The 22,400-nt window shown below is 43.8% G+C and overlaps 4 protein-coding genes across 6 annotated transcripts; 2 read left to right on the forward strand and 2 right to left on the reverse strand.

Annotated features, from left to right (window-relative positions):
- Nucleotides 1-70: 70 nt before the first annotated feature.
- LOC133949985 (uncharacterized) lies at nucleotides 71-4,086 on the forward strand. The gene is made up of 18 exons (XM_062384115.1): nucleotides 71-225; nucleotides 306-358; nucleotides 436-522; nucleotides 703-830; nucleotides 907-1,047; nucleotides 1,121-1,192; nucleotides 1,270-1,440; nucleotides 1,562-1,658; nucleotides 1,741-1,958; nucleotides 2,046-2,196; nucleotides 2,260-2,462; nucleotides 2,548-2,665; nucleotides 2,742-2,947; nucleotides 3,026-3,143; nucleotides 3,218-3,390; nucleotides 3,484-3,581; nucleotides 3,662-3,780; nucleotides 3,860-4,086. Exons 1-18 carry the CDS (start codon nucleotides 203-205, stop codon nucleotides 4,045-4,047), a joined length of 2,364 nt encoding a protein of 787 aa, XP_062240099.1. The 5' UTR covers nucleotides 71-202; the 3' UTR covers nucleotides 4,048-4,086.
- A 1,242-nt stretch (nucleotides 4,087-5,328) lies between these two features.
- Nucleotides 5,329-9,639, reverse strand: LOC133950292 (uncharacterized). The gene is made up of 16 exons (XM_062384542.1): nucleotides 9,528-9,639; nucleotides 9,327-9,451; nucleotides 9,098-9,244; nucleotides 8,889-8,939; nucleotides 8,524-8,685; nucleotides 8,354-8,450; nucleotides 8,057-8,274; nucleotides 7,715-7,868; nucleotides 7,335-7,555; nucleotides 7,137-7,254; nucleotides 6,587-6,801; nucleotides 6,294-6,411; nucleotides 6,035-6,204; nucleotides 5,855-5,952; nucleotides 5,650-5,777; nucleotides 5,329-5,561 (listed from the first exon to the last, which is right to left on the reverse strand). Exons 1-16 carry the CDS (start codon nucleotides 9,637-9,639, stop codon nucleotides 5,533-5,535), a joined length of 2,163 nt encoding a protein of 720 aa, XP_062240526.1. The 3' UTR covers nucleotides 5,329-5,532.
- An 840-nt stretch (nucleotides 9,640-10,479) lies between these two features.
- Nucleotides 10,480-14,064, forward strand: sst5 (somatostatin 5). Its single transcript, XM_062384121.1, has 4 exons — nucleotides 10,480-10,576; nucleotides 11,713-11,866; nucleotides 13,101-13,256; nucleotides 13,660-14,064. The coding sequence occupies exons 3-4, from the start codon at nucleotides 13,134-13,136 to the stop codon at nucleotides 13,873-13,875; spliced, it is 339 nt and encodes a 112-aa protein (XP_062240105.1). The 5' UTR covers nucleotides 10,480-10,576; nucleotides 11,713-11,866; nucleotides 13,101-13,133; the 3' UTR covers nucleotides 13,876-14,064.
- A 660-nt stretch (nucleotides 14,065-14,724) lies between these two features.
- Nucleotides 14,725-22,400, reverse strand: trip6 (thyroid hormone receptor interactor 6). 3 transcript variants are annotated; one of them, XM_062384120.1, is made up of 11 exons: nucleotides 22,315-22,400; nucleotides 21,751-21,795; nucleotides 19,561-19,789; nucleotides 19,122-19,225; nucleotides 18,892-19,005; nucleotides 18,212-18,808; nucleotides 17,939-18,032; nucleotides 17,679-17,848; nucleotides 17,408-17,586; nucleotides 17,164-17,284; nucleotides 14,725-16,728 (listed from the first exon to the last, which is right to left on the reverse strand). In XM_062384120.1, exons 3-11 carry the CDS (start codon nucleotides 19,778-19,780, stop codon nucleotides 16,597-16,599), a joined length of 1,731 nt encoding a protein of 576 aa, XP_062240104.1. In that variant the 5' UTR covers nucleotides 19,781-19,789; nucleotides 21,751-21,795; nucleotides 22,315-22,400; the 3' UTR covers nucleotides 14,725-16,596. The 3 variants fall into 3 exon arrangements, with proteins under 3 accessions (XP_062240104.1, XP_062240101.1, XP_062240102.1); XM_062384117.1 differs by having other exon boundaries at nucleotides 17,939-18,035; XM_062384118.1 differs by lacking the exon at nucleotides 22,315-22,400 and adding an exon at nucleotides 21,960-22,212 and having other exon boundaries at nucleotides 17,939-18,035.

Genomic DNA, 22,400 nt, shown 5'->3' on the forward strand with positions numbered 1-22,400 from the left:
AGCCGCACATGTGTCTGTCACCTGATTGGCTGGTGAAGGAAGTCACCTACAAAAGCAGGTGAAAGGGACAGAAGCATATGTTGCCAGCCTGATCAGGTTTTATCAAGCAAGTGTTTGACTTTAGCGTGTGTGTCTGTGGTAGCAGGTGTAGTTTGCTAGCAGCCAGGCTAGCTTTAGACACTTTGCTAACACTTCAGCAACGATGGCTTTTGGGTCCAGCCTCGTGTAAGTATCTTTAATTATCATTTGCAAGTATTGTTGCAAATGTTGCTTTATTTATCTACACATAGGTTTTTGTTTTTCAGGTTCCTCCTCTTGTCAGTGTGGTCAACTGCAAAATGTGACCAGATTCCCAGTGGTAAGAGTTAAAGGCTGCAGACGCACTGATCTGCAACCATCGGCATATATTAAGTTTTTCTTTGTTTGTTCATGCAGAAGTTCGTATGGAGTGTCATGATCGTTACTTCCTGATAGCTGCTGATCTCTCATTCACTGGAAAAGAAGCTCACTTTGAGGCTGTTGGTGAGTCCTGCACCTTTAACCCCTCCAGCAGGGATTAGCATGTCCCAGGGGTGGAGGTCTAACCCAACCAATGAATCCGTAACTCCATTTTTACATAGTTCTTGACTTGTAGTTTTGCATCAGGAAAAAATAGAGCAGTGCAATACGAGTTTGGGCCTCAAACTAATGTTTCTTTTGCAGATGGAACAGGTGTTTACCCAATCACAAAGCCGTATGCTGCTGTGTGTGGATACTCTGTCAGTCATCTCCCTCTTAAAGGCAGTATGGAGCTCCGAGCCTCCTACTTCAGCTGTCACAGTGCCAACAAAGTACGGAATCATTTATCCACACAGAAAATTGCAGGCCGACTCGCCCCTTTGACATTTCTCGTTCACTATCTTCAAGGATGATGCATTTTTCACATTCACCTTCAACCTGGTCGTGAGCCGTGAAGGAGGGGCGGTCACCTACACTTTGAATGAGACCTGTTCTCCCACTCTGCCCTGGTCTCCCAGAGAGGTCACCTGTGAGGCCAACTACCTAGAGGTGCGCTTGGTTGCATTGTAATATTTATAACTAAGAACTGTCTCTGCTGCTCGCTAACCCTGATCCGCCATAGGTGTCTGTGAGGAGTGACGTGGTGTGTCCAACTGGGACAAAGGGAGACGATTGGAATGCTGCTGTCCAAACTGTATGTAAACCCTTCTGCTTTCTGTAAAGACTCGAAATGACTATTTAAAACACTGGTCTAAAAAAAATTCTTTTCAGGCATATGGTTCAGCCACCTCAGACTGGCAGGTGATGTTTCATGAAGCAGAAGAGCAGCTGAAAGCGATGGAACTGTCTGAAGCTCGCACACAGGGCTATTTGTTTGACCTGACCACAGGACGCCTTGTAATGCGCACACCGTATGGACAACCGCATTCATTTAACAAGGAGGTACACCACAGCAGTTTATTTATATTTCATATTATTTGATGAGTCCTCAACACTAATGGTATCACTACAGTCTGTCTTGTGAAGCATTTGTTCTAAAGCAGGTTTTGACTTGTCCCTCCAGGTGAACGGTGTTCCAGTAGAGGTTGTCCATGCAACTCTGTTCTCCAGACAAAGCTGGGTTGTCCTCATGGTCCACCTTGAGGCTGCTTGCTCCATTTGTCAGTATCACAATATTTGTACACAGTGGCTTCTTTCCCTTGATGAATAAGTAAAGGTTTTATATCTGTTTCTTCTCCACAGCTGAAGGATCATACGATGATGCTGGATACATGGTGTGGGAGACTTCTGAGGCGTTGAACCCGCTGGTGTCTGGTCTGACCAACACACAGGTCAACGTCGGTATCGGTGGTGAACTTTTGGAGCAGTCGGTGGCAGAGGAGCAAGGCTTCATTGTGGAGAAGCACAACGGCTCGGTAGAGATCAGCATCCCCTATAACGCTGAAGGAGGATACAGGAAGGTGAGAAGGCACTGACATCAGATGGATGTGGTGAAGGTAGTGTGTGTTTTTTACATGATGGCGTTTCTTAAAATAAATCTGTTTCAGAGCTTTGTGTCTGGGGATCTCTACGAGTACTACATCTTTCATCTCCATTTGGAGCAAATCGCAGGGGATGAGGACCATATTGACACCAGACTTCGCTCACACAGGACACTCGTAACTCCTCTTCTGCCACGTCCTGTATTTACAGAGAACCGTAAGTCTATCTTTGACCTCACCTGCATTGCTACGAGCCCAATCTAAACTTCTTTCATCTCAGGAACCATCCATGAGGAGCGAGTTTTCACAATCTACCTGGGAGATGTTCCTGAGGATGTCGAGCTCTCTGCTGTTCAGCTAAATGAACACGCACATATATTCACAAATGAGAGTGACCGCAGCATCACAAAGGTTGTTCATCCCAACAACACCCATGGCTACACTCTGAAGGTGCCTTTCGATGACCCTGCTGTCATTAAGAAGGTAAATGGTCTTTAAACCTTGGCTGGTTTACAAGAGGTGCTTTCCTCCAACTAAATCAGTAAGAATCTGTATTTTCTGTTTGCAGTTCTCTAAAGAAGATGAAGCTATGAAGCACAGACTGGAAGTCAACTACACACTGACCGTTCTGCCTGAGAATGAGCCGTTTTTCCACCTGACCTCAGTCATGGCACTATCGGACATAAGTAAGTCACAAATGGTATTTTTTTTATTGTCAAACCAATTGGAGCATGGAGTTCTTCATTCTACTATATCCTTCAGCTCCTCCAGAGTTTGAAGCAGTCTGTTCCGAGTCTGGAATCAGCTTCAAACTGGACCACCGGCCTTTCGACTACCTGTGGAACATCCATATCGGTTCTGAACTGCTGACGCCAGAACTGGCAACCCAGCAGGGCTACATCCTGACCAACAATAGCCAGAGTCTGCTGCTCGAGGTCCCCCTCTTCACTCCTGGATACGTGTATGGGGTACGATGAGCACAGACTCTTACTGCAAAGAGCAAGTGGGTTTGAACATGTCAAGTTTTAACCAGCAGTGTTTTGCAGGACGTTGCTCTGAAGGGATTCCTTGGCACTTTTGAAATCCTCATTCAATATCAAGGAACATCAGAGGTCCAGGGCTCAACTGTGAAGACGTGTCCATTCACTACTGCCGAGTTCATTTGTAAGGGCATCCTGTCTGTTTACTATGAGAACAGGTGGGGTTTGACACATTGACTAAAAGTCATCTCTCTGCAGCGTGTTCCACTGATGGGAAGATGACTGTGGTGGCTGACCTGTCTCTGGCCGTCTCAAGTGGAGGAATCCCTTCTAGGTCCAACCTCCTGAGCATGCAGTGTCGACCCAAAGAAGCAGGCGACACCAGGGCTATGTTCTCTTTCATTCTCAACAGCTGTGGCTCCATAATAAAGGTAGAGTTGATTACTAGGGTTCTAACAAAACCGTAGCACTCAATCATCAACTGCATTTTAACATGACTGTACTTAAAATGTTTGTCTTTCCAGCTCGGTAAGGAATATGTGACGTACGAAAACGAGATTTCCTTCAGCAGGATGTTCAATTTTCAGAAAAATCCATCAGATTCCAGCAATGAGATTGACCGGTACAGATCTACAGCCTCCAGTTATTTCGGTCATTTACTCTAGTCTCTGAACTACTTATGACTGCATCGTTGTCTTATAGGGTAATGGTGCAGTGTACGTATCCCCTGGCTGGGCTCCACCGTCTCTTCTCCTTTTATAAGTTTGAATCTGACGCAGCGGGTGTCGGCAGCATTGTTCATTCTTCACACTCAACTGAAGGTAAGTAGCGCACTGGTCACAATGCATAAGTCCCCCTAAACCTCTTGATTTCTTACTATTTGTTTTTTTCACCTCCTAGTTCTACAAAAACCTGCAATGGTGTTCAACACGGTGCTTCAAACTCCAGTGCCTTCAACCAGACGTACCAGACCTGTTTTGGTGAAGCCTGGTCACTACCCCAGAGTGCCGACACGTTTACAGCATCTCAATTCAATCACCAGGACTGACGGATTTTCACAGGTCAAAGTCAATCTGGGTCTATTTTAGATTGGCTTGACTTTTAAATGCAATTGTTAATAAAATAGTTTAAAAAAAAAATAAACTCCATCTTTCGTTTCTCTACTTGAACCTGTAATTCAAACCCCTAAAGCTTGAATTGACTTATTTTAAATGATAGACAAATATTTATAGTTGGTGGGATAATTGCTTGTGCCACAGGTTGTCAAAAGGCCTGTGCTCCAGTTTGAAACTGATCCCAGAATGGATTGCTTCAAAAGTTTAACCAAACATTCTTCCATGTAGTTGGCCTTACACGTTACCTCTCTTGGGGAGCAAGGGAGAACAGGTCTCATTCAAGGCATAGGTGATGAACTGACCACAGTGGTTTACAATCAGGTTGAATGGGGAAAACTTCATCCTAAAAGACAGTTGAAATGTTGTTTGTGGGCCTTCTAGAATCATTCCTGAGTATACTTGTCGGCTGAAATACAATCTCGGAGCTCGACCTGGCCCTGAAGAGCGATAACACTGACCGTGTAGCCATACTTCTCCCTGATGGGGTACAGGCCTGTTCCATCTGAAAGAGAAGCACATTAATTTGATCATGAACTTCCTTCAGGACTCACTAATGGGTTTTCACGCAGGACTCACAGACAAGTGAAATTCCTCTCCAGCGAACGAGAGATCCACAGCTATCATGAAGTAGCAATCACGACACTGTGTGAACAAACAAGAGCTTAATGTAGCAGAGAAAGGGAGACGGAACCAAATGTGTTTAATTCAGCCGCCATTCAGAGGCTCTCGCTCATGTGCTGTCCATTCTGTGTAACAAATTGTTCCCGTTTTATCAATACACTGGAGTTGGGCACCAAAATTCAATACATATTTAAAAATGTCATCTTCATTGGCACTGGGGGTTCAGGAGAACCAAGAGTTGAGGACAAATCTGAATAAGATTGCCTGGCCTTTTACCATTCGACATACCTGAACTAGATTTTGTACTATTCTCTTTTAGCCTTCATTCATTTTACTCCTGACAAATATAACTCAGTCAGATCCTTATTCAAGTCGTGTTTGAGAGAAACAGATCAGGATTTTAATCATGTTTAAACCAGAGATGGTTTATTTCACATTAGACAAAAACAAGACAATCATGAGAAGCAAAATGTTCCTCTGTGAAGTAATTTGTGAGTTTATCATAACATTCTTTGTTAGAAACTTCATCAAAAGCACAGCAAAATTACTTTTTAGTTTTCCAATAATAAAATAAAGAAACAGATGAAACAAAAGAAAATGCAACGCTGTTATTTATTTGCTAGAGTTCCAGTTTCTAAAAACAAATGTGTGGATCACGAGCAGCAGCTGGGTGGAGACATGGGCAGAAAAGGAGACAGAGGCTAAACATCAAATAAATGTATTCAAAAGATTGCACTGAGACAAATCAGAGGGAAGACTGTGACTGAGGTAAATATGTATTTTGCACAGCTTTAATGATTTTAATAGTTTTACACCACCGATACCTTGATGTTGTTCCTACAAATTCACCCTCCATTCTCTTTGACCTGGACAGGGAGGAATTCTTATATTACACATCTTCATAGATATCAAGAGCAGATCGAAATTATTTGACTACTACACACACACGTATACCTTTGTTTGCTTCCCTGCGTGTGCGATTGACCGGCATCGTGGGTGAAAGGTCCCGAGGTGAGTACCCAGGATAAGGGAGAGACAGAGTACTGCTCTCGTTTGCAGGGTAGCGACACTGGATCGTCAGTCTACAACAGACAAGAAGTGAATCGAACATAATGAGACTTTTTCTCAAAGCAAACAGAGCTCAGGACTGTTTCCTCACCTGTACGGAGAATCTCTGTGTATAACAGGATCATCCGGAGGCAGTAAATCTTGGTTGTAGCTGATCTGGTTTTCGTAGAGCAGGAAATTCCCCTCAGTCTAAAGAAACACGAGGAGATCAGAGCTGAGGCCCCGGCAGCATGTTTTCCTGAGTGGAGCCTGAATAATGAAAGTCCCTCACAGTGACGGTCGTCCCGCAGGAGTCCAGGCTGAAGTTGAACAGAGCTCTGGCACTGTCCGTCTCCATTGGAGCACAGCCGGGGTCCAGCAGAGTGGTGCGGTTGGGGTGAGTGGGCGGGATGGTGTGGGTGGTGTCGACCACGGCCATCATTCTCCCTTCAGGCAGACACACTGTCCGGGACAAACTGAAGTGTGAGAGATGTTATGCAAGAAAAAAAACGTTCATAGATTCAGCTGCAGTTTGAGCTTCTGTGTTGTACCTAAAAGTTCTGTCACAGGAAACGTGCATTTGTGGAGAAGGCTGTCCCGCACTTTCAGAGACTCTGCATCCACAATGAACACGTGCACTCCGCCGACGAGACTCCACAAAGTCAAGTCCTACACGGGAGGAGCAGAGGAAACGTGGGCATTCAAACAGCTGTACAATAAGATAAAACTCAATATGGTCCCGGGGATGAAAACAAAGATAACCTCTAAAAACAATGTAAATCACATGGGCCTCACAGATGAGAATTTAATTATGCCTGTGTGCAGGGGGGGGGGATGGATTGACCTCGTAGTTCATCCCGGGGCTGTACAGAGGGATCTCCACAGTTAAGTAGTCGTTATGAGATTCCACCAAGAACCCGCCCATCTCCACCAGCTCCCAGTCGAGCTTCCGGGGGCCGAGGTAGAGCTCCCACTGCAGCTCGGCCTGGGCCCCGTGGTGCAGCAGCACCAGCAGGCTGTTCGCTGTGCACTTCCCCTCCAGTCGGGGTGAATCTGGTGCTGCAGCGGGAGAGAAGGTGCGGCTTGATTAGTTTGCATCGCGATTACAGCAAATGGAATTTCACACCACTAACTATGAATTTAATGCACTTTTTTATTATTATTACATTTCAATAATTGGTGAAATAGATGACCCGTTTCAAGGATATTTCAAATATCATAATTTGATTATCAGACAAACACTGGCTGTGTAGTTACAACTGGAATAACCACAAAGAATTACCAAGTCACCAGCTCTCCATCTTTTCCTGAGGTCTGGATTTAAGAACTGTTGACTTTTAACCCTACATATAAAAGAATAGAAAACCCCAAAACAAAAAGAAGGAATAACTCACCTGTGTACTCGACACTATGCTCTATGGCGACTTGATGGTAAAACACTTCTTTATTGGGTGAGATGTTTAGAGTGAAGATAAAAGTGAAGCTGTACGTTGTATACCCAGCACCTATAAACTGGGATCAGACAACATTTCACATGTTTTTTTTAAACTTCTCCGCATGATGAATATATTTAATGTTATCGTGTTTCTCACCTCTGGGATTATTTTTGGGTGCGAAAACAGGAAACTGAGCTGGACGGAGATGCTCCCGTTGACGTGAGAGAGTCTGGAAACCAGAAAGTCTGCACCACTCTGACTTTGGTGGCTTTGGTTCCAGGTTAGAACGTCACCGCCTCCATCTACAGTGACCTTCTGAACCGAGACATCAGGAGCGAACGGGCCTAAGGTAACGGAAAAGAATCCCTCAGATGTTTCTGTGAAGAGAAACACATGTTTGATAGTGATACCTTCAACACAATGGAAACTACTCAAAGAGTTTTCTGTGTGTAATTTGATGTATTTTTTATTCTTTTGTTCGTTTTTAGCAACAGAATTTGAATTAAATATGATTTGAGATCTAGACAAAGCCTTACTCCTGGTTAAGAAAAGGCTTTGAGGGATGAGTGGAGTCTTCAGGAGCCTGAGGGAGCGGAGCTGTGTGAGAGGCCACCGCTCATCCTCCCACTGCCTCATGAAAAACAGATCGACTGACATGTGCTGTCCGTACTGTCCCCTGACAACACCGCTCTGAAAAATAAACCACAGCCGTCGTACAAGAGGCCGAAACACCCAGGGGTCAATTTGTTGAAGTCAAAGATAAATTATTCAAAGAGATTTGAAAAGGATAAACGATTAATAAAATAAAATAAAACAAAAACGTATATCTATTCTAATAGTATCACTTTAGCTTTTTATGACTTTATTAATCCATGTACCTTGATGTGTCCACCTGAGGCTCCTGTAGGAATCCTGACCTCCACTCTCCCCTCCTTCAGGCCGATCTTGTATCGTCTCTCTTTGGCGTCAGATTCACTCAGAGCTCGGCCGTGAACCCCCACCCTCACGCCTCTGTCCCCGAACGGCCCGTGGACTAGAGGAGACAGAATGAAAGGGAGAGTCCACAGCAGGTCCAACCCATCTGCTGTCGCCTCATCTGGGGGAGAGGAGAGAGAAAATGTGAAACCCTTCCCTGTATTTACAAAAATAGCCTTATTCTATTAAACTGTACTGACTCAGGACACAGGCGACAGTGGTGTCAACAGCGAGGAAGTTGCTCTGGAGTCGGTAAAGCATGGTTGCACTGACAATCTCCAAATCTACTCCCGTCACCTGAGAAAAAGAAAAGAAAGTACTTTAAATAAGTGAACGATGCTGGTTTAATCCTGATATTTCCTCCGAGTACCTTTGTGATGTAGGAGAGAGGGGAAGAGTAGGGGCAGCGGAGGGTGAGACGTGAGCCACTCATCGAGATGTGGTAGCTCAGAGCAGCCGCTTCGGTCAGGGAGAACACCGTGGCTCTCTCTGACGGCCGGTCCGCTCTGTGGAACATCACAGCCATCTCTGCCTGAGTGAGGGACATCCATCACTTCATGTTACACTATTCTAAAAGACACGCAGCTGAAAAAAACATCTTGGATGATCATTTATTTGGCAAAACTCTCCTTTTTACAAGATTTCCTCTTGTTTTTAGGAATTCTGCGTCGTGATAGAGACAATAAATGCAAAGTCTTGACACAAATAAATGTCTGGTCATCTGCCAAAACCTACCTTCTCGTCATTTTCAGATTTCATAGGCAGGGCAGGTAGATAGAGGGACACCTAGAGAGAATTAACACATTTACAGCTTCAACCATTCTGCACCATGGGTTTGAAAAGTAACCTTTCAAGTATTTATACAAGAATTACTGCCCTGCACAGCAAAACAAATTCCATTCTTAAACATCCTGATGACATGACTGCGTGGGTTAGTGAATCACCTCCATGTAGTTTTCCTCACACACGATCTCCCTGGAGCTCCATCGCTCCTTGAGGGAGCAGGTGAGCTGGAGGTGGAGCCGCCCGAGCACCTTCCCCTCCACCTGGAGGTTCACAAACCAGACACGCAGGTGATAGTCTGTGCCCGTCTGTAGGGCAGATACACAATTAAAGATAAAAGGGGCACCTAATGTATAACATAGTAAAGCACACAATGTCAGTCACACGTACCTGGGTGTGGACGTGACAGGCCCGGAAGGAGGCTCGAAACACCAGGTCTCCGACATCATCGATCAGGAGGGTGTAGCCACAGAGAGCGCCCTCCCGGTCAGACAGGATGTGGTATCCAGACCCGTCTATGGACCACAGACGTTTACAGTAAATTAAAGTAAGTGGACATTTACAAATCTGGATGAGAATTAAGACGCATACCCTCGAAGTCTAAACGGGTCGACGGGCCGAGGAAGCTGGACCTGACAGACGACCAGAAGTGACGCTCCAGGCATTTGGTCTGAAAAGCTCCTGGAAATATTATTAATTGCATTTTTGATCAGTAATATTAATATGAGTAATATTTAGATTTGTACACATATTAAGACTTATATCTTTCGCAATGAATAACAGTGGAACTATAAATGTGATTATTATGGAATACATTTGATTAATTGTAGTATATATTTATTACTATTATAATGTCCTGTCCCTACACATACAATAATGAATACATTTCGTAGTACTTTTAACAGTGCTAAAAGTCACTTTACATAGGTTAAGGAAAAGAAAAAGCATGTGTTAAATATAGAAATATAACATCTACTTCATAATCATACATTCAAATATAAAAAACACTTCATAAATACATACAAATATAAAATACACTTCATAATCATACATTAAAATCATATGATAAGACTAACCTTTGAATTTCTTATCGTGTGGGTCCAACAATGCATTATCACATTTACCGAATCCACAACACAATGTAATATCCTCTCCAGTATTTGCTTTAATAACATTTTTTAATATTGTGTTGTTTACCTCCACATCCTGTGCATTATCTCATAAAGAAGGAATATTTCCCCCGTGTGATCATCTTTGATTTATCTGACACATTTATCTGTCTGTACATTAATGAAAAAAGGTATTATGTCCTCACTGTCCTCACCTGTAGTCACTGGACTGGAGACACTCAGAGGGGAGAGCAGGAGCAACACAACACTGAAACAAACAAACACACACACATACACACGTCACTGTGTGAGTTTACTACACTGACTCCACTTTATTTTCACATACAAAAACTCACCCACTCAGAATATGGAACGCTGCTATTTTCATTTGTAGACCGGAAGTGGTGGATGTGAAAGCTGGGACCTGTGTTAACCTCGCAGGAAGTGACGCCATCTTGACTCACCTGCAGGAGCTAATTAGCAGGAGCATCCTCCATCTTTATGAACGCAGACACACTCCATTACCTCTGAGTAAGTACACAAAGTCAAAGTGAGTCGTTGTTAACGTTTTGTTTTTGTTGGACTTTACGTAAAAACTGCGTTTAGCTTCAAAAACGCTGAATTTAACGCAGTGAGCTTCTGGATTAGGATGTGGTCATACAGTGACACCTAGTGGTCAGAGTGAGTTCTGGCTCATTCGAAGAAACAGCACAATTTGTACTGTGTGTACATTTATATGTAGGGCTTCACCCAGGGTGAAGTACAAATACTTTGGTACAGTACTTAAGTAGATTTTTCCAGGTTTATGTACTTTACCTAAATATTTATTTTTCTGACAACTTTTTACTTCCTTCATTTTAACACAAATATCAGAACTTTTGACTTCTGATATTTTTTTTAACAGGCTCATTACTTTTGCTTGAATGCACTTTTATACTTTCACTTGAGTAAAGAGTTTGAATCAGTACCTATACTTTTACTTGAGTCATTTTTAACACGAGTATCTGTAAGGAACGTGTGTACTTTTACCACCTCTGGCTACACCTTTCATTTACACTAGGTCTATAGATAGATAGATAAGGTATAGCACTGCGTGTCAGTCAAATTCCCACTTTAACTTAAACTGTACATTTGAATGTGGAGATTAATATCAAGATTATTCACAGTAACAATAATTTAGCAAAGAAATGACACCTCACTCACACACACACGGTGTCAGTACCTGAACCTAAACAAACATTTGCTCTTAAAGTAACTCACTTCCAGATCCAGTGCTTCAATGGGAAGGCTGCGCAGTATGTGAATTCATACGTAATAAAGAAATGCCCTGAAGGAATCACAAATTCAATCACAGAGTCCTATTGGCAGACTTGGTTTATTGCCAGTAGAGCCATCACAATTGAAATAGCCTTTCAAATTATAACATCCCACAAGATCAGAGAAGCAGGGCAAAGTGATTTTATTTCACACAAAGTATGCTGGAATAAAAATCCAGGTAGTAGTATATCCGTTATAAATAATTTTTATTTTATTTAGTTATTTAATCCTCCCTGACATAATGTTGGGACTATTTTGTATCATGGAGCTGCACATATGTGGGCGTTGTGTGTGTGTGTGTGCGTGTGTGTTGTGAGATCATCACAGCTAGCGCTCTCTCCCTCATCCAGGGCGGCACAGCTGGACGCCCACATCCTCCGCTCCTTCACTCCACGAGCAAATGTTAGTCCAGAACAAGTCGTGTCGTGATTAAAGACGCAGTAATTGGACTGATCAGCGAGCGTCCTGTGGAGAAGAGATGGGAAGAGGCGGCCCCGGGGAAAGGTCAGCGTCTATTTAAAGAACGAGAAAATTATACTGGTTGATGTCACTTGAGGAACAAGAAATCGATTTTGATAATGTCCTCCTTCAAACATGTAGTATTTCAAATAGACAGCAGTTTTTTTCATTTTTTTTGAATATTATCCAATTGAAACTGAAAATAATAAATGAGGAGGTGCAGAGAGTAGTTTGTTATATGATCTGGCAAAGATCGGAGTCATGTATTGTTAGTTGAACTTTTATTCATCTAATTTCTCTGATATTAGGGCTGAATAAAAATGAAAATTGATTTAAGCGGATGCAAGGAGCAGGATTTCCGTTGAAAAAAATCATGTATATAAAGGTAACATGTGAGATTCCTGCAGAGGTGCAAGTGATGATATCAGAGTAATTGAAGCTGAAAACACAAAGTAATTGGCAGATTTATTTCCGTCCAACAGAAATGTATAATTTCTGAGTGAATATCTCCAATGGAATCATATCTTGACTCCTCAGATTGAATTTATGACAGGGGGTCTCACACCTCACCTGGATTAGGAGGTATGTGACCGTTCCCTTCTTTTGACATTAAGATAATAAAATATTCCTTCAGGGCAAAATAAAAGATGATAGAAAATCCTTCCAGTCAAATCATCAATCAAAACACTTGCATCAGGTTTTTTCTTTGAATCCCACGTGAATCTCCCTTGTTTATTTTCCTCAAAGTGATGGCTTGCCTGGTGGTGGAGAGCTGGACTGGCTCCCACTGTCCAGGCAGCCTCATTAACATTTGAGTCACATTGTGTCATTAGCAACACTCCACACAATACAGGAAGTCGTGCTGTGCAGGACGCCTAACAAGCTAATCAAGCCCGACACAAGTACAACACAACAAAGCCTCAGTTTGTTGTGTTTTCCACGTTTAACACTTCTTTTAATTAAAAAGTTCTTGAAACGCAAATGTCAGGTCTGGGAGGTTCGGTTGGATTCATTCCAGGAATTGTTTGTTCTCGCTGTCACGACCGGTGATGACCTTATCCCGTTCAATGACACTTATAAACACAACCACAGCGCTTCCTCCCCTCCACCAATCACATCCCACGCTCGGCCCGGGAATGAGGAGGATGCGAGGATGACGAGACGTATTTATCAGCTCAACACTTCCCCGCTGAAACACTTACGACTTTAAAACTCTTGCACCACCTCCTCGCTCCTCGCTCATTGCTCAGAGGTCATATATATTTTTTTATAAGAGCAGGTTGTATCTTTGGTTTGGCATCGCGAGGTGAAGATGCTCCGCTCTGAGGTGCAGGTGATTCTGGTGGCTGTGCTCTCCTCTGGGCTGCTGGTCAGCGGCGCTCCAGGCAGGGACATGCAGACGGGAAGACCGAGAGCAGAACTCACAAATGACAAGGTAACCCACTGGTTTATTTCACTTTAGAGCGCCACTGGTGTATCGGTTGGGTGATGTGATCAGCAGATTTGACCCTTTCACCGATTTATCAGTATTCGTGTTTGCGTGCAGATATTTAAACTTTTATTTTACAGGATAAACAACTAAGAAAACATTTTCATACAAATAAATAATATCGTTTTCTTAATTTAAGTTCTGTTTATTTTGTTGTATTTTTGCATAGTTATTTATGGTCATTTATAATAAAGTTTGTAGTTGAACTGTGAAATATCAAGCTTTAATTCCATTTCTTTGACATAAGAATGGATGGATGGATATAAAGATAGATTCTGAGATACACTCTTCTTTATTCTTAGGACTTTCTTTCTTTTTTACAATCATTTCCTTTCCCGTTCTCCTTCAGGCTCTCGCTCACTTGCTGCTGTTGCAGTTTGTCTCTGAGCTGATGGCGACAAGAGTAGAACAGATGCTGCCCAAGCTGGAGGAGGAGGAGGAGGTGGAGGAGGATGGGGAGACGGGAGGAAGAGTGGAGGTGATGCGGCGGCACCTTCCACTCTCTCAAAGAGAACGCAAAGCAGGCTGCCGCAACTTCTTCTGGAAGACGTTCACCTCGTGTTAACACCAAGAGAAGAGCTGGAATAGTTTGTGTGAATATTTTTAAGATTAGATTCATCCATGTTTGTCCCTTTTTGTTGTAACCACTGCAAGATGTCAAATATACAGGTTTTGGTGATTGTAAACAATAATGCGGATGTATGTTTTAAAGACTGGCAGGGATGTTCACAGTATATGACACATATGAACTAAAGTTTTCTGATTTAAAATGAAAAATTTGTCTGTTCTTGGTGTGTTAAAGGGGCATTTTGGAGATTTAGAATGTGCACATTCATGAAGTTTGAAGACAATTTAAACAAGGTGTGAAAAAATTGAAGCAGCAAACATGAGATTATCCTTTTTCCCCCAAAGATGATGCACCAGACCTCATTAAATACCAGTGTTTATTTCCAATATTCAGTGAGGAAACTTTTAAAATATGAAGAATTTTAAAGACTTTGGTGGATTTGTTAATTACATGTCCGCTATTATGGTTCAGGAAACTGGGGATCATGGGTAATATCCATTTTACAGGAAAACCACTTGATTGCTCAGAGCCTAACCGAATGAATCCCCATGTGTGGCTGCAGAGGGCGCTGTAGCTCAAGAAAAGTTACATAGTGTTTTAACCATAGACTGTATTTGGGTTTACCGCTAAGTTTGTTAAAATTCAATAAGCTCGTAGAAAATGTGCCTAAGATGTAATAACCTGCTAAATAACCTTGTTGGCATCCCTATGACATCACCAGGGTCTATGTTTGGGGCTCAGATTCACAGCTTTTTGACCGGAGGTGAAACAAGCAAGAGTCAATACCCCACACACGACAGGTTTTGAACATGACAGCCATTGTATAAAAAGTGACAAACACACAAATAAACTTGGTGACATTTTAATAATCAAATCATGTTGCTACAACCTGCGTTAGGAGAAAAATCCACCACTGGGTTCACATGCATGTAACTGTCATTTCTACTTCAATAGTCTGTTTATTCAGACCCGAATGCCTCCTGCTCCTCTTCCTCCTGCTCCTCTTCCTCGGCGTGAATTCATCAGCCTGACTTACATCTGCTGGAGTACCGTGGGCTCTGATCTACAAGCTCCAATTCACAGCATTTCAGACATGACACCCAGTGAGGATATAAAAAAAAATAAAAAAATGAATGAGTTGGCATGATTACAGGTTTTTAAAATGACACATTATCGAAATGATCACCTTAATGACAAAAAGCAGTATATACAACATGAGATAAATTAACAACTCAATACCGTTTTTAAGCGAGATCACTTTCTGTAAAACAATAAGCAGAATTCACAGTTTCAAAAAAAGAAAGAAAAAAGAGGGTCGTTATGAAACTGAATGACGTCCTTGAGGTAAGGCTGCTTTCAAACGTCTAGCCCTTTAAGTTACACATGTACAAAAAAAGGACGGAAAAAAAACGGCGGTTAAACGCGATCGTGACAAACACTGTAGCGCCAAAGTCTCCGAACATGTGAGACCCCGCCCACGTGAGAGCAAGGACGAATCAAAAGAAGCTTCACATGTGAGGATCCTAACATACTGCTAATGTTTTTATTTCTAGAGGGGAATTCATTACATTTCAGTCACAAAAAAGGAAAAGTATGTAAAAAGTATCTGTCAAGTAAATGAGTTGTTGAAATTTACGACAACTTCAGTTTGTTTACACAGACTTTGTGTTTTTTTGATGTTTTCACGCCACATGTGCGTCTGACACCCTGTTTTCCTTTAGCGTTGGACTTCATTGCACCATTGTCTTCAATGTAACAGTCAAGTATCAACCAAATCAACAAATATCAAAACAGAACCAAAGCAAGATTGTGTATCGTAGACATTCAAAATTGTTATTCTGCGCGATTTAAAAAGAAGAAAAAAACAGTCATTTTTAAGAGCTTTGAATGTTGAGATGTGTTCAAGCAAATGTTGTAGTAGCGTTAAGTAAAAAGTTAAAGGAGAAAAACCCTACACATTCCGTTCGTCTACATTTCTTGTGCTACGAGGCTACTCACTGCAAAGATTCACTGCACTACATGCTGTACAAACCAACCCGGGCTGTTGTGTACAGTCACAGATGCTTTGTGTGTGTGTTTAAGAGGCTTGCTTTGAGGCAGATCTGCACTTCCACAAATGAACAGATCCCATAGTTTCACAGCCTGCTTCTCACTTATGTCGCTTCTCTCTCCGAAATACAAATGTTAAGGTCGGAAACTGTCATATCCTTCCATGTCCATGATCTCTATCAGTAATAACAACGTACAAGCCACCAGATGAGCAGTAACAGGATGAACACATATTAAGTGGAGCCCAAGCTGCCTGCAGGTCAGGCCTCTGTTGTGCTAATACTGAGCTGAGTGTAAAAAGCAGGGGCAGTTGTGTATGAAGAAAAAATACAGAAAATGTGGTTGGATATATGAATGACGGGGAAAAAGCAACATGGTTGCTCTGTCGTCACTTGGATCTCGAACGGCGAGTCTGAAAATGTTTTTCTGTGAATGTAACGGCAGCAGCAGACCACCAGAGGGCACTGCAGCAATGTCTGCCAATTTACGATCAGAGCAACCACATATAAAAAAAGAAAAATGTAAAAAAACAAAACAAGAAGCAATTTATACCACAGAACAAAAGCAGGGGGTGAATCCTGTCTGTGATATTGATCGTGTGTACACCACGTGGACTGTCAGTGGGTTTGTAACAGTGGGGCTGCAGGTTGGGAGGATGAGGGAGGTCTGTTAGCAGTCAGTGGAGATTTTGGCCGAGAGATCCTGGATGCGGCGAGCGCTGCAGCTCTTGCACAAGATGTGGCCGTCCAGCGGGTAACAGCCGCGGCCCTCCCCTTCGGACGACAGCAGGAGACCGCATTCCTGTCCAACACAGACACTCCAGTCAGTTCACAGGGACTCTGACTGTAAATATTTGCACACTGCGAGTGAATTCGACTGTAGATGTGGTGATAATTTATGGAAATATAATCCAACATTTTCCAGGCAACTTCAGAATCATTGAATACATTATTTAAGAGTCCCTAAACCGTTAACTTTAAAAGAGCTGCAGAGACACGTTGAATTCAAGGTGCCATCGTTCAATTGAAGCTCTAACTACGTGATTAGTCCGTTAATAATGAAATGTGAGCATATTGGCTAAATTAATTGTGCAATGGACTGAGCCACCAAACACTGAGTGCCTACATCAAAACCAAAATGAACTGCCTTGACTCAAATTAAACTCTCAGGACTTATTTCAATACGTTTAAAAACACCAGCTCCTGGCGATTCTGTCCTTTTCCAGAGTTGACTCACCTCGCAGACGTAACAGTTCACGTGGAAGCTCCGATCCAGAGCCACTATCCTGACCGTCTCCTCCTGGCCCGGTTCAGGCATGATGGGCCCGCCACACACCGAGCAGCGCGGCGCGTACTTTCTGCAACAATCATCAGAATTCTTACTTAGTGAAAAATCTGTGTTACTTTGCTTTACTTCCAAGAAACGATAAAGCAGGCGTATTTAACAATATTCAGTTTGACGTGTGTGAAGGTGTTGGTACCTATGGAAGTCGTCTATGCAGTGAATCTGGGACGTGGCGTCCACGGTGAAGGGCACGCCGTCCAAGCAGCAGTTACACACCACACATGTGAAACAGCGAGGGTGGTAGGCTTTTCCCATGGCGCGCAGGATCCGGTCCAGGATGGGCTTGGAGCACTTTGAACAGCGCTCTAGTGTACTCTGAACACAAATATGGAAATGGTAAAAAGAAAGTACAGCCACAATTTACCGGGAAATATTTTAAATATAAACCCTCAAAACAATGAACTCACAATGTAACAACTCTCGCAGTAACTCCTCTTGTCCAGGGCGTAGAAGGGTTGTCCCCTGAGGCGGGCGTGGCAGGTGATGCACGTGAAGCACTCCACGTGAAACACCTGCTCCATGGCGATGCAGCCGCTGCCGTCCCCGACCACGTTGTCCCCACAGCGGGCACAGCGGCCTGAAGTGGATCAAACACAAACCGGTTTTATTTGATTTGAAGCGCTTTTGTAACGTCATAAGTCGTTAATGGGACAAGACGGGACTGTACCAAAATAGTCCTCTGCAGGGGGGTGGTTCATATCATATACCAACTTCTTGGTGAGTCGGTCCAGCTCCTCCTCAGGCCGGGTTGTTTGTAAACCCTGCTGAAAAGAGAGAATTCATACAATTACGTGAAGTATATACCTGGAAAACCCCAAAAACTGACTTTCAAGATATGACAAGTGCTGAAAGATTACAAACATTTAACTGCGTTATTATCTTAGTAGACAGTTACAGAATCTAAGTCATGATGCTTAAGATACAGATTCTTGCTCCTTACCTTGCCGGACTGATAAGCAGGATTCTGAGCAGCTCCGGGCCCCGTCTGATTATTCTCCATCCCTCTCTTAGTCATCGGAGCCTGGTTGACCCTTCCTCCAGACCCCGGGCCACCCCCCTTGTACCCCGTGTCAGAGTGCAAGTCTTGCCCTTGTGAACCGGGGTGCGGCGGGTACCAGCCCTGGGGTCCTGCCTGAGTCTGGTGCTGGGGGCGTGACACGTGCTGGCGAGGGGGGGGCGGAGTGTAGGCCTGCTCCGCCTGCCTGCCCGTCTGCGAGTAGGTGACGGGCTGCGCTGTCTTGACCTGGACGCTGAACCTGGGCCCGCTAGGGGTGGAGGAGGTGGTGTAGGAGGCTGGTACGGGCTGAGGGTAGGGTTTAGGTGAGGGGGAGGGGGAGTAGTAGTCCTGCTGGTGGGAGGTGGAGGAGTACTGAGGTGTGTGGTGCTCGCTTGGGTAGGGCGGTGCGGGGTGGTATTGGCTATGGGGGTGAGAGGGGTACCCCATGGATGGCCGACCCTGAGGAGGGGCTACGCTCTGGTGTGCAGGCTTGTAGTGATCCCCTGAGAGGTATTTGTTGTAAGGCACGTTGTCGTACAGCTGCGGAGAGATGGAGGGATAATGACATGAAATAATGATGACAAAAATGGCGAGTGTGAAAAGAATGATGAGTATTTTCCTACTTGTGTGCTGGGGTCCTGTGGGTGACTGTCGAGATCAGCGAGCATACTGGTCAGGGAGTCGATATCGGCGTCTATTTTAGAGTGATAGCCCACAGGCTTTTCAGATCCACGGTGCTAGCATCGGAAATAAAATGAGAAAAACATTACTACATAAGAACCGGGAACAGGTTTTACTACATGATATTGAGATCACTTTTCCGTGGAGGATCCATGTTTAAGTAGGTACCCACCATCAGCTCATAGCTGTCCATGTGAGGGCCCCAGTGGCGATCTTCCTTGGGAGCGTGGGGAGGAGGGTAATAGTGATCGCTAGATGGATGATGAATGGGTCCACCTTTAGATTAAAGAACAGACATCTGCTTACTGTATAGTTCCCACTTAGTGATGTCAGAAAAATATCAGCAGGCAGAGATACAGTTACTGATGATGCTGCTACAAGGAAGGAGGCTTCACAGAGCAAGTTATCTCTTCCCCAAAATGGCCGTAAACAACCACATTTGAGGCAGTGATGAAGAACTGTGTGTGCAGCCAGAACAAATGAATGGAGGTATGAATCTGAAGTGTAATAATTCAAAACTACTGTCTGGGTAGTTGTATCACAAAAGGTTTTTGTGATGCTTTTAAACCCCAATCACCAACTCCAGTGTATGACTTGTGTTATTGTCTTACCTGTGGGTCCAGTGGCCATGTACCTGTTGACCATTTCTCCTCCTCCTCCCCCTCCTCCCCCTCCATTCTGGTCATAGGCACCATATTTGGGCCGGAAGTCGGACACGCTCTTCTTGTTGGGGGCTCGATAGATTGCGGACCCGGCCGAGTGGGACATCTGTGGGATGGCTCGCTCTGGGCTGTCCAGAGTCCTCGGGGGAAGCCAGGTGGGACCGGACATGGCACGCTTCTGAGATCGGAAAGAGGAAGGTAAATACATGCTTCTTTATTTTGTTGAATAACTGCTGCATGCATTTCATTTGTATCAGTACAATGGCATCCTGAATGCAAACTAGGACAATGTTGCTTTTGCTTTGCTGAAGGTTAGTGTGCATGCTTAGGTTTTTAGCTTTCAGCCATGAACAAAGCTGTAGTGTGTTTTCATGTCATAAGTAACCAATGGTAACTACAGGATGCTTCCGATTTTGTTTCCTATGGCAACGAGGACACACACACAAACACACAGACACACACACGGAACAATAGGTTTCTAGTTGAGGCGCAGGAAGAGAGCAGCCACTCTGAAATACATGGGGATTTCCAGCAGCTTAGACATTGCTCACAAAAAATTGTGTGAGTGTGTTTTTTGTGCGCTTCGAGACACACACAACTAAAAAAAAATATATATATAAATATATATCCAGCTCACATGTAGTACACACTCATACAGATACACAAACAGGTGCAAATTTGTTGCGATCCTCCACAATGGTTATTGTCTGCGGGTGTTTACACACCAGTATCACCGATTTCCAAATAGAGCGGACACACAAACAAGGCAGGAAATGTTGTGCGATGAAATGCGTCCGTGTACATGTGGACACCTGGCTCATAACAATATATTATGTGTTCTCTGTGGGATAAATAACAACACGGGGAGCACACAGCTGAGCTGACAACGTGCTGACTTCGGGACAGTGGTGTGAGTGAAGGAATGAAAAGGGGGAAAGAGAATGAATCCAATGTTGATCATTGATTTGTAAATTGTTGTACTTTGTACTTGTAGCAAAATGGAATTGGTTCTTCCCTGACCCACATCGAATCCTTCCACAAAGTGTCATGGTAATCCGTCCAGTGGTTTTTGCGTAACTATCAAACAAATGCAGTCGAAAATATAACCTCTTGGCGATGGAAGACATTAGAACATATCCCTTTGTGCTCTGGGACTCTCCGATTGGACTTAAGTACGAATGATGGACTCACGTTTTACTGTGATAAACGCTGGTGCACGAAGCAGATCCAGCTTAAGCACAGAAACTAATCCACGGTGTGATTGACACAGTTCAACAAAACACAGACACAAGCACATCTGTGTTGTCCGGAGCGGTGACGTGAATCTCCCACTCAGACTGATTGTGTGTGGCCGTCATAAATCCCTGTCGGTAAGAGGATTATAATGACGGATGAGGCAGCCATACAATAACTCACAATCTAAAGACAGGATTTAAGCCTCTTGATCTGATCTTCGTTCTTTTATTACTTCTATTCATGAGGTTGTTGCAGGTATGATTAAACAATGACACTGTGGTCATGTGGAGGACAAGAGTGACCACCAACCACCTCCACTGTCCACCTGATGGTCTGAATCCGGATGAGCTCAAACTCAAATCCGAGGTGGCTCAGGCTCAGAAATTGATCTCAACGGGGTTTGATCACATGTGTTAAAGGAAAAGTGGGATGCACACAAAGCTGGAGCATTGGTCTGTTTATTGGCTTCTTGAGCTGCAACTCAGGAGATGTCACAGTTGATGATAGTGGACAGGACATCCGGTGTTTTTGTTTTTTTTTTACATTTCAAAGTAAAATATCTCTAACTAAGGCGTGTTAAAAATAGGGACAAAACAATGGAGGAATCAACGCAGTGACGCTTAAACACGTTATTTCTAACGTTAACTCGACGCAGGGCATCCTCCATTAAGGGTATTCACAGCTTTTACGCAACTTCTTGTTTATTTTGAAGGCGAAAGTCTGCAGCTAGCTTAGCACGTTGACACCGTGTAGCTTGCCATGGCTAGGTGTGCTAGCTAAAACGGTTAAAACAGCAAGACGCCCCCACGAAGAAAAAGCAAAATGTTATAAATGAAATAAGAAAACAATTAAAACGTGAACACCAGTGCTAATGAACACTAGCGACCCGTTAGCATGTCCTACCTTCTACAGCAGCTTCACAGGGGCTCCTCGTCACTTCGGTCTCATCTGCACATCAACAACAAGGCGACATTAAACAACAACAATAACAACATTTAACATTAAAAGACACAATGATTGCTTTGCTTCCAATGGTCAAGTTTCTTCCGTTCATCGGTATCAACGTCGTGTTCGTCCCGAGTCTGTCATCGTGTGTAAAACAAGCCACTTACATGATGGAATGAGCCATTAATGGAGGACGATCAGCGAGGGTTCCCTTTAACGAGAGGCTTGTTTACTTGTTTACTTGTTTGTTAGCACGATTAGCGGGCAGTTAACTTTAATACTCGAGCTTGTTTACTCGCTTGTTCGCCTGTGTGGAACTCGCGCAGAGCTCGTGCCTTGCCTCCCGGCTAACGACGCACCGAGGAGGAGGAAGCGGGGAGTTTAACCCGACACCCAGCGCCCGATCCCGGCCGGAGAAAACACACCCTTCACCCCCCCCCCCCCCCCGTCCAACTGTCCGCGGGTCGGTAGAAGTTGTCCCGGGACAACTTTTATTTTTTAACCCGGGTGTCGTTAACCTACTTTGTCACGGATCCCGAGGCCTTCAGCAGAAAGCGGCAGCTCCGCATTCCCGACGTGTGACGTAGCTGCTGCTGTGTGTGTGTGTG

Source organism: Platichthys flesus, chromosome 24 (assembly GCF_949316205.1).
Source record: "Platichthys flesus chromosome 24, fPlaFle2.1, whole genome shotgun sequence".
Lineage (NCBI taxonomy): Eukaryota > Metazoa > Chordata > Actinopteri > Pleuronectiformes > Pleuronectidae > Platichthys > Platichthys flesus.